The sequence below is a fragment of the Argopecten irradians genome, chromosome 4 (assembly GCF_041381155.1).
Source record: "Argopecten irradians isolate NY chromosome 4, Ai_NY, whole genome shotgun sequence".
Taxonomy (NCBI): domain Eukaryota; kingdom Metazoa; phylum Mollusca; class Bivalvia; order Pectinida; family Pectinidae; genus Argopecten; species Argopecten irradians.
Genome location: NC_091137.1, coordinates 20,491,504 through 20,503,693, shown reverse-complemented (window position 1 = coordinate 20,503,693; position 12,190 = coordinate 20,491,504). Strand labels below are relative to the sequence as shown.

Genomic DNA, 12,190 nt, shown 5'->3' with positions numbered 1-12,190 from the left:
GTTACAGTGTGGAACAATATAAACATTCAACTGTATAACTGTTACAGTGTGGAACAATATAAACATTCAACTGTATAACTGTTACAGTGTGGAACAATATAAACATTCAAGCTGTATAACTGTTACAGTGTGGAACAATATAAACATTCAACTGTATAACTGTTACAGTGTGGAACAATATAAACATTCAGCATGTTACAGTGTGGAACAATATAAACATTCAACTGTATAACTGTACAGTGTGGAACAATATAAACATTCAGCTGTATAACTGTTACAGTGTGGAACAATATAAACATTCAGCTGTATAACTGTTACAGTGTGGAACAATATAAACATTCAACTGTATAAACTGTTACAGTGTGGAACAATATAAACATTCAGCTGTATAACTGTTACAGTGTGGAACAATATAAACATTCAGCTGTATAACTGTTACAGTGTGGAACAATATAAACATTCAGCTGTATAACTGTTACAGTGTGGAACAATATAAACATTCAGCTGTATAACTGTTACAGTGTGGAACAATATAAACATTCAGCTGTATAACTGTTACAGTGTGGAACAATATAAACATTCAGCTGTATAACTGTTACAGTGTGGAACAATATAAACATTCAGCTGTATAACTGTTACAGTGTGGAACAATATAACTGTTACAGTGTGGAACAATATAAACATTCAGCTGTATAACTGTTACAGTGTGGAACAATATAAACATTCAGTTGTATAACTGTTACAGTGTGGAACAATATAAACATTCAACTGTATAACTGTTACAGTGTGGAACAATATAAACATTCAGCTGTATAACTGTTTTTTGTTTTAAGACAAAGAAGACATGACGTGAAAACAGTCATCTGGATCCCTAGAGACATCTAAATACATGTAATGTTTCCCCCCACATTGTTTACTAGATTAATGATGGAACAAAAATTTAAATAAAAAAAAATAAAAAAATTAATTACACAATATTATCGTATCTGAAAAACATTGTATTTACCAAACACAGTAAAACAAGAAGCAACAAACTTTCCAATATTAAAACTAACTTGACCTTAAATTCAATGATTTACTGATCCAGTGAAGAATGCACAAGGATCACATGATTTACTCCTTCTAGAGGAATATTGGATCACATGGATCGATCATTTAAGAAATATTGGGTCATATGACTAATCCATTAAAAACATGCTGTTCTAAATGACTTACTCAAGGTCTTGCTCATCTTCTGAATCACTATCATCATCATCTGTCTTCTCCTTATCTTTTTTCTCTTTTAAATTGTCATAGTATATTTCAGAGTTACGTCTTTCACACAGATAGGAAAGTCAAAACAGAGGAGGAAAAGGAGAGAGGAAAATGTAGAAGAAAAGAAAGATATTACAATCATATCATGACAGAGAAAAGATTTAAATCAGGAGATAGATTGATAGTAAAAAAAGGATATGTTACAGAAAAACACACAGATAATACAACACACTAGCATAGAGAAATAAAAAGGATGATATACATGTAATACTTTGGTACGTGAAATAGATTAAAACCAAAGATTGGAGAAACATATGATAGAGAGGCTCATACATAGACAATAGTACATATAGTAGACTTCAATGTTAATCAAAAGCTGATCACAATTAGTGTAGACTTACAGAGCTACATAGTTGGTGAACATTTCCAGCTGTTCAAACAACGACTTGATTTTGGAGTGGAGATCACTTAGAGGGGCACTTCCTAATAGTGCCATCTCTCCGGCTTCTTTAGAATTATCCTCCCTATCTGGGGCCAGCCTCAGTAGCATCTGTACCATCCACCTCACCATGGCTGAGTGTAGCGTCAACACCTGTAACAGGTTACCAACTGATTTACTGTATGTTACAAACCTTCTGTCGTATATTGCTAACCCTTGTTTTCTACAGCTAACCTCCCTTTATATTCAATGCTAACCCTTGTTTTCTACAGCTAACCTCCCTTTATATACAATGTTAACCCTTGTTTTCTACAGCTAACCTCCCTTTATATTCAATGCTAACCCTTGTTTTCTACAGCTAACCTCCCTTTATATTCAATGCTAACCCTTGTTTTCTACAGCTAACCTCCCTTTATATTCAATGCTAACCCTTGTTTTCTACAGCTAACCTCCCTTTATATACAATGCTAACCCTTGTTTTCTACAGCTAACCTCCCTTTATATACAATGCTAACCCTTGTTTTCTACAGCTAACCTCCCTTTATATACAATGCTAACCCTTGTATTCTACAGCTAACCTCCCTTTATATACAATGCAAACCCTTGTTTTCTACAGCTAACCTCCCTTTATATACAATGCTAACCCTTGGTTTTTTTTACAGATAACCTGCCTTTTATATAAAGCTAATCCTTGTTTTCTACAGCTAACTTCACATGATATAGTACTGTTAAGTTTTTTTATATTCGCCCAAACTTTCATGATACAGACATCCCCCTTTTGAAATCATTAGAAAGGGGAGGGGAGATAATAAGAGCTCTATATATACCCTATTCTTTTTCTGGGGAAAGAGGTCATTCAGCTGACTCTTTCACATGGAAACTATCAGATAGTAAAAGAAATTGCATCAACATATTTTTGATATATTGCTTACATTTGCCCGTTAGTATTGCAAAACTTTGTTTCATACACTGCTAACCTAGCTTTACATTTACTATATACCTTTGTAGTGCAAACTTCCTGTCATACACTGCTAACCTAGCTTTACATGTACTATATACCTTTGTAGTGCAAACTTCCTGTCATACACTGCTAACCTCGCTTTACATGTACTATACCTTTGTAGTGCAAACTTCCTGTCATACACTGCTAACCTAGCTTTACATGTACTATATACCTTTGTTGTGCAAACATCCTGTCATACACTGCTAACCTAGCTTTATACATGTACTATACCTTTGTAGTGCAAACTTCCTGTCATACACTGCTAACCTCGCTTTACATGTACTATACCTTTGTAGTGCAACTTCCTGTCATACACTGCTAACCTCACTTTATATGTACTATATACCTTTGTAGTGCACACTTCCTGTCATACACTGCTAACCTCACTTTATATGTACTATATACCTTTGTAGTGCAAACTTCCTGTCATACACTGCTAACCTCGCTTTATATATACTATATACCTTTGTAGTGCAAACTTCCTGTCATACACTGCTAACCTCGCTTTACATGTACTATACCTTTGTAGTACAAACTTCCTGTCATACACTGCTAACCTCGCTTTATACTATACTATACCTTTGTAGTGCACCTTCCTGTCATACACTGCTAACCTCGCTTTACATGTACTATACCTTTGTAGTGCAAACTTCCTGTCATACACTGCTAACCTCGCTTTATATGTACTATATACCTTTGTAGTGCAAACTTCCTGTCATACACTGCTAACCTCGCTTTATATATACTATATACCTTTGTAGTGCAAACTTCCTGTCATACACTGCACCTGCTATACCTCGCTTTCCTGTCATACACTGCTAACTCGCTTTACTATATACCTTTGTAGTGCAAACTTCCTGTCATACACTGCTAACCTCGCTTTATATATACTATATACCTTTGTAGTGCAAACTTCCTGTCATACACTGCTAACCTCGCTTTATATGTACTATATACCTTTGTAGTGCAAACTTCCTGTCATACACTGCTAACCTCGCTTTACATGTACTATATACCTTTGTAGTGCAAACTTCCTGTCATACACTGCTAACCTCGCTTTATATATACTATATACCTTTGTAGTGCAAACTATACACTGCTAACCTCGCTTGTACTATACCTTTGTAGTGCAAACTTCCTGTCATACACTGCTAACCCTCGCTTTACATGTACTATACCTTTGTAGTGCAAACTTCCTGTCATACACTGCTAACCTCGCTTTACATGTACTATATACCTTTGTAGTGCAAACTTCCTGTCATACACTGCTAACCTCGCTTTATATGTACTATATACCTTTGTAGTGCAAACTTCCTGTCATACACTGCTAACCTCGCTTTACATGTACTATATACCTTTGTAGTGCAAACTTCCTGTCATACACTGCTAACCTCGCTTTACATGTACTATACCTTTGTAGTGCAAACTTCCTGTCATACACTGCTAACCTCGCTTTACATGTACTATATACCTTTGTAGTAGTGCTAACTTCCTGTCATACACTGCTAACCTCGCTTTATATGTACTATATACCTTTGTAGTGCAAACTTCCTGTCATACACTGCTAACCTCGCTTTATATGTACTATATACCTTTGTAGTACAAACTTCCTGTCATACACTGCTAACCTCGCTTTACATGTACTATACCTTTGTAGTGCAAACTTCCTGTCATACACTGCTAACCTCGCTTTACATGTACTATATACCTTTGTAGTGCAAACTTCCTGTCATACACTGCTAACCTCGCTTTACATGTACTATACCTTTGTAGTGCAAACTTCCTGTCATACACTGCTAACCTCGCTTTATATGTACTATACCTTTGTAGTGCAAACTTCCTGTCATACACTGCTAACCTCGCTTTACATGTACTATATACCTTTGTAGTGCAAACTTCCTGTCATACACTGCTAACCTCGCTTTATATGTACTATACCTTTGTAGTGCAAACTTCCTGTCATACACTGCTAACCTCGCTTTATATGTACTATATACCTTTGTAGTACAAACTTCCTGTCATACACTGCTAACCTCGCTTTATATATACTATATACCTTTGTAGTGCTAACTTCCTGTCATACACTGCTAACCTCGCTTTATATGTACTATATACCTTTGTAGTGCAAACTTCCTGTCATACACTGCTAACCTCGCTTTATATATACTATACCTTTGTAGTGCAAACTTCCTGTCATACACTGCTAACCTCGCTTTACATGTACTATACCTTTGTAGTACAAACTTCCTGTCATACACTGCTAACCTCGCTTTATATATACTATATACCTTTGTAGTACAAACTTCCTGTCATACACTGCTAACCTCGCTTTACATGTACTATATACCTTTGTAGTGCAAACTTCCTGTCATACACTGCTCGCTTTAACTATACCTTTGTAGTGCAAACTTCCTGTCATACACTGCTAACCTCGCTTTACATGTACTATATACCTTTGTAGTGCAAACTTCCTGTCATACACTGCTAACCTCGCTTTACATGTACTATATACCTTTGTAGTGCAAACTTCCTGTCATACACTGCTAACCTCGCTTTACATGTACTATATACCTTTGTAGTGCAAACTTCCTGTCATACACTGCTAACCTCGCTTTATATGTACTATATACCTTTGTAGTGCAAACTTCCTGTCATACACTGCTAACCTCGCTTTATATGTACTATACCTTTGTAGTGCAAACTTCCTGTCATACACTGCTAACCTCGCTTTATATGTACTATATACCTTTGTAGTGCAAACTTCCTGTCATACACTGCTAACCTCGCTTTACATGTACTATACCTTTGTAGTACAAACTTCCTGTCATACACTGCTAACCTCGCTTTACATGTACTATATACCTTTGTAGTGCAAACTTCCTGTCATACAACTCCTAACCTCGCTTTACATGTACTATACCTTTGTAGTGCAAACTTCCTGTCATACACTGCTAACCTCGCTTTACATGTACTATACCTTTGTAGTGCAAACTTCCTGTCATACACTGCTAACCTCGCTTTACATGTACTATACCTTTGTAGTGCAAACTTCCTGTCATACACTGCTAACCTCGCTTTATATGTACTATATACCTTTGTAGTGCAAACTTCCTGTCATACACTGCTAACCTCGCTTTACATGTACTATATACCTTTGTAGTGCAAACTTCCTGTCATACACTGCTAACCTCGCTTTATATGTACTATACCTTTGTAGTGCAAACATCCTGTCATACACTGCTAACCTCGCTTTACATGTACTATATACCTTTGTAGTGCAAACTTCCTGTCATACACTGCTAACCTCGCTTTACATGTACTATACCTTTGTAGTGCACACTTCCTGTCATACACTGCTAACCTCGCTTTACATGTACTATACCTTTGTAGTGCAAACTTCCTGTCATACACTGCTAACCTCGCTTTACATGTACTATACCTTTGTAGTACAAACTTCCTGTCATACACTGCTAACCTCGCTTTACATGTACTATACCTTTGTAGTGCAAACTTCCTGTCATACACTGCTAACCTCGCTTTACATGTACTATACCTTTGTAGTGCAAACTTCCTGTCATACACTGCTAACCTCGCTTTACATGTACTATATACCTTTGTAGTGCAAACTTCCTGTCATACACTGCTAACCTCGCTTTACATGTACTATACCTTTGTAGTGCAAACTTCCTGTCATACACTGCTAACCTCGCTTTACATGTACTATACCTTTGTAGTACAAACTTCCTGTCATACACTGCTAACCTCGCTTTACATGTACTATACCTTTGTAGTACAAACTTCCTGTCATACACTGCTAACCTCGCTTTACATGTACTATATTACCTTTGTAGTGCAAACTTCCTGTCATACACTGCTAACCTCGCTTTACATGTACTATACCTTTGTAGTGCAAACATCCTGTCATACACTGCTAACCTCGCTTTATATGTACTATACCTCTGTAGTGCAAACTTCCTGTCATACACTGCTAACCTCGCTTTATATATACTATATACCTTTGTAGTGCAAACTTCCTGTCATACACTGCTAACCTCGCTTTATATGTACTATATTTACCTTTGTAGTGCAAACTTCCTGTCATACACTGCTAACCTCGCTTTACATGTACTATACCTTTGTAGTGCAAACATCCTGTCATACACTGCTAACCTCGCTTTACATGTACTATACCTTTGTAGTGCAAACTTCCTGTCATACACTGCTAACCTCGCTTTACATATACTATATACCTTTGTAGTGCAAACATCCTGTCATACACTGCTAACCTCGCTTTATATGTACTATATACCTTTGTAGTGCAAACTTCCTGTCATACACTGCTAACCTCGCTTTATATATACTATATACCTTTGTAGTGCAAACTTCCTGTCATACACTGCTAACCTCGCTTTATATGTACTATATACCTTTGTAGTGCAAACTTCCTGTCATACACTGCTAACCTCGCTTTATATATACTATATACCTTTGTAGTGCAAACTTCCTGTCATACACTGCTAACCTCGCTTTACATGTACTAACCCATAGTGCACTGTACTATACACTGCTAACCTCTCTCGCTTTACATGTACTATACCTTTGTAGTACAAACTTCCTGTCATACACTGCTAACCTCGCTTTATATATACTATATACCTTTGTAGTGCAAACTTCCTGTCATACACTGCTAACCTCGCTTTATATGTACTATATACCTTTGTAGTGCAAACTTCCTGTCATACACTGCTAACCTCGCTTTACATGTACTATACCTTTGTAGTGCAAACTTCCTGTCATACACTGCTAACCTCGCTTTACATGTACTATACCTTTGTAGTGCAAACTTCCTGTCATACACTGCTAACCTCGCTTTATATGTACTATACCTTTGTAGTGCAAACTTCCTGTCATACACTGCTAACCTCGCTTTATATGTACTATACCTTTGTAGTGCAAACTTCCTGTCATACACTGCTAACCTCGCTTTATATATACTATATACCTTTGTAGTGCAAACTTCCTGTCATACACTGCTAACCTCGCTTTATATGCACTATATACCTTTGTAGTGCAAACTTCCTGTCATACACTACTAACCTCGCTTTACATGTACTATATACCTCTGTAGTGCAAACTTCCTGTCATACACTGCTAACCTCGCTTTATATGTACTATATACCTTTGTAGTGCAAACTTCCTGTCATACACTGCTAACCTTGCTTTACATGTACTATACCTTTGTAGTGCAAACATCCTGTCATACACTGCTAACCTCGCTTTACATGTACTATACCTTTGTAGTGCAAACTTCCTGTCATACACTGCTAACCTCGCTTTACATGTACTATACCTTTGTAGTGCAAACTTCCTGTCATACACTGCTAACCTCGCTTTACATGTACTATACCTTTGTAGTGCAAACTTCCTGTCATACACTGCTAACCTCCCTTTATATATACTATATACCTTTGTAGTGCAAACTTCCTGTCATACACTGCTAACCTCGCTTTACATGTACTATACCTTTGTAGTGCAAACTTCCTGTCATACACTGCTAACCTCGCTTTACATGTACTATATACCTTTGTAGTGCTAACTTCCTGTCATACACTGCTAACCTCGCTTTATATGTACTATATACCTTTGTAGTGCAAACTTCCTGTCATACACTGCTAACCTCGCTTTACATGTACTATACCTTTGTAGTACAAACTTCCTGTCATACACTGCTAACCTCGCTTTACATGTACTATACCTTTGTAGTGCAAACTTCCTGTCATACACTGCTAACCTCGCTTTATATAACTTACTATATACCTTTGTAGTGCAAACTTCCTGTCATACACTGCTAACCTCGCTTTACATGTACTATATACCTTTGTAGTGCAAACTTCCTGTCATACACTGCTAACCTCGCTTTACATGTACTATACCTTTGTAGTACAAACTTCCTGTCATACACTGCTAACCTCGCTTTATATGTACTATACCTTTGTAGTGCAAACTTCCTGTCATACACTGCTAACCTCGCTTTACATGTACTATACCTTTGTAGTACAAACTTCCTGTCATACACTGCTAACCTCGCTTTACATGTACTATACCTTTGTAGTACAAACTTCCTGTCATACACTGCTAACAACCTATCAATAAATTGCATTGTATTGCAAACATCTTCTCATATGCTGATAACCTCCCATTATAATAGTACAAGGGCCTAACTTTTGGGTGCGGCTAATATAACGGTGCGTCTTATACGTGTACAAAACCTGAAAAAATCGTAAAAAAGGCCTCTGCGGCTTATACACAGGTGCAGTTTATTGTCCGGAAAATACGGTATACATTGTATTGCTGACCGTCCTTTATATATCCCACTACTTAATTATAGAACTTTTTATTACCTGTTCTACTAGCTTGGCATCCTCACTGTCAATGGCATTGGTGGCCGTTGTTGTCCATTTCTGTACCTTCTTAATTGTTTCTGTGACTTCAATTCTATATCAAACAGTAAATACACAAATCAGACGGGTACATAAGTAAACAGCATTAAGATTGTGTTGATGATTTGAAATAGATGGAAAAGTTGGATCTGAGCAATTTGACTTATAAGGTGACTTTTATAACTTGTTATGGATAAAGAAAACAAGGCAATAACATCAGGACAGGAAATAAACATACATCTGAACAGCATATAGGATAGAGAGAATTATTGAAATGCGATTAATGTTATGAAATACACACTAAAATATTAGTACTGGGTAATTAATATAAATGAGAGAAAAACTAAGAAGGATAGTCTGCATCATATTCAAAATACCTCTTTTGTCAATTCACCAAACTTTACACTATAGGTGTATCTCCTAAATCACTCAAATCTTTATCTAAATGTCAACAATATTTTCAACTGAATTTTGTACAGCTAGCTTCACTAACAGGAGTAAATAACAGAGATAAAGGCAAAGTAAATGAGAAATTGTTTCAAATTTCTTTCATTTTTAAACACTAAATATCAAGGTGCAGGGTGAATACTAACAAATTATCTCCTAAATTTGGAAAAATTTTTACCATCTCTGAAATTTAGTCCTGGCAGAAAGGCTAATTACTTCAGTTAATGCAGAGGACCAAGAGGTTACTGCAAGTTACTGTAAACAAGCTTATTTTTGAGTGCCCTGATTTTAGCAACTGCAAAATCTGATTTTAGTATATATCAGATAATTAAGAGATTAACACAATGACGAAACAGTTAACCAAGATTGTCTGCTATATAAAACAGAATCAAGAAAGTGTAGTTTTCTCCATCATTATTTTTTGCATGACTGTAATTATGCATTTATACCACATTCTGCTGCATCGATTGTACCACTAAAATGAAGACACTGCTAAAATATGTGTGTTTATAGTATTAGAGTGAAGGATATGGTTAGCTCACACAGGCGATGATCAGGTGATTAAGTCATGCTGCTGAGATCTTGGTCGGCCAAATGATTGACTGACAGTGATTATTGTTTTATTTGGAATGGTTATTAAGTGCTTGACTGACAGTGATTTTAGTTTGCTCTTGATTGATAAAGTGCTTGAAAGTGACTTTAATCTAGTTTGGATAGATAAAGTGTTCAATTGACAGTGATGGTTTGATAATTAACAGATATTTGATATTATCTTCTCAAAAACATACTATAATAAGTATATATTTTTTCAATGACTATTAACATTATTTAAACTTTATTATCATGCAAAGCTGGGTATGCTGTTTCTGGATCTTTGTTTCATTGATATTTTATACATGGTGACAGTGGGGAATAGTTACCCAGCCGGGCAGCCATATGTCTTTCTGCTTTTGATGAATAAAGAAGAATATAATTATTAGTCGGAGTTAAAACATCAAGATAACAAAGAGTAATTAGTAATGTCATGGAAAATCTACAGAAGATAATTCACCTCACACAAGATTAAAGTTAAAGTATATATATACACTGTATTTGAAGGAAAGTGAGAGAAATATTGTTGCACAATAGGTTATATACATGTTAGAAAATTGCAATGTGCTCCTGTATATTAGAGTTGAGAGTAATTATATAAGTGATAGATATTGATACCAATACTATGATTTTGATTATATCCATATTCCATTAAGAAGTACATATTCCATTAAAATGTACATGTAGAGATATCTTGGAAATTGTAAAACTTTTATTTATAATTTCAAACAATATCCTAATTATTCCAAATATCGTGCATCAGAGAGACTACGGCTAGAAATAAAGTGGTTGCTACACAAATGTAGTAAGTTAGATATATAGAGTATAATGGAGGAATTAGAGAAACTTCAGGGTAGAAGGAATTTTTAAGCTTGAAGTTAGAGAGTAAAGCAGCTTGTTATGACGTCACCATGACCTCGTGTACCTAGTGTGTGGCTTGCCCTCATCCCTCTCCTCCTCGCTCTGCGTGGTTCCGACGTACTTTGACGCTGCGTCGACGGCCGTGAGCCACTCCTCCATTAGTTGACATAGAGCTCCCCACTCGTTATCGTGTATAGGCAGCGTCCCATTGAGTGCTGATGACACTCTCATGTCCCACGTCTCCAGGGCATTTAACAAGTGGATAGCATTAGGGGCTACACCTACAACAATGATCATGCAGTTTGTAAATAAACAAAAGGTCCAAAATGTATCACTCACTAACTTTGGAGAACTTGTGTTTACAGTGTAATTATCAATTAATTTAACTGTATAAGCAGGATAAGTAGTTTTTCAACAATACTTCAAACAAATTAACACATTTATGACCAATATCTATAAACTTAGCTTTTTCATTTGTTAAATTAAAAAGAATATTTAAATACTGACGAACTAATAAAAACTAATATATAATAAATGACTTGAAATTAAAATCTTCATGAATCATAATCATGACATAATACCTTGTATGTTGAGTAAAATTAACAATGATGCATTGTGATAACAAATATTGCAAGTGTTATTATTTTGGCACTGATCACTTTATGCCAGATAATTTGCAATAAAATATGATTTCATTATAATTTGCATTCTTTAATTCAACAATTACCAGGTATTTCAAATACGTAAATTCATTGTTGTGCTAACTTGTTCAAAATCCATTTTTTGTGCCAAAATAAGTACATATACAGAAATTCAATACAAAATAACATATTTATTATTCATAAAATGTCTCAACTTAAAAATCCAGTCATTTGCATAACAGTTAATGCTACAGGTAATGTAAAGGTTGCATCAAAGTAAACATTTAAAACTATAAACTTCAACATCAACATAACAAACACAACATGATAAAGCTTACCATATTTTTTAAAAACAACTTTCCTCCATTTCTCTATCATAGGAAATTTCAAATAAATGATATTATATGTTGCTATGACATCATCTAATGTTTTGTTATCTTTAAAGATAATTAAACAAAGTTTAGTTCTCATGAAAAGTGGCAGTAGCCATGAAAGTGATAAAAAAAATAGAATG

At 35.6% G+C, this 12,190-nt stretch overlaps 1 protein-coding gene across 8 annotated transcripts in view; it reads right to left on the bottom strand.

Moving 5' to 3' along the window:
- The window catches only part of LOC138320901 (axonemal dynein light chain domain-containing protein 1-like), a 36,892-nt gene that overhangs the window by 8,166 nt on the left and 16,536 nt on the right, over window positions 1-12,190 (bottom strand). For 2 of the 8 annotated variants that reach the window (XM_069264196.1, XM_069264201.1), the window contains 6 exons: window positions 12,015-12,047; window positions 11,100-11,316; window positions 10,504-10,530; window positions 9,098-9,191; window positions 1,656-1,846; window positions 1,216-1,314 (listed from right to left, as the gene is read on the bottom strand). In XM_069264196.1, the coding sequence (XP_069120297.1) occupies window positions 1,216-1,314; window positions 1,656-1,846; window positions 9,098-9,191; window positions 10,504-10,530; window positions 11,100-11,316; window positions 12,015-12,047 (661 nt within the window). The remainder of the gene's footprint in view (window positions 1-1,215; window positions 1,315-1,655; window positions 1,847-9,097; window positions 9,192-10,503; window positions 10,531-11,099; window positions 11,317-12,014; window positions 12,048-12,190) is intronic. The other 6 variants (XM_069264197.1, XM_069264203.1, XM_069264198.1 and 3 more) reach the window with 6 other exon arrangements.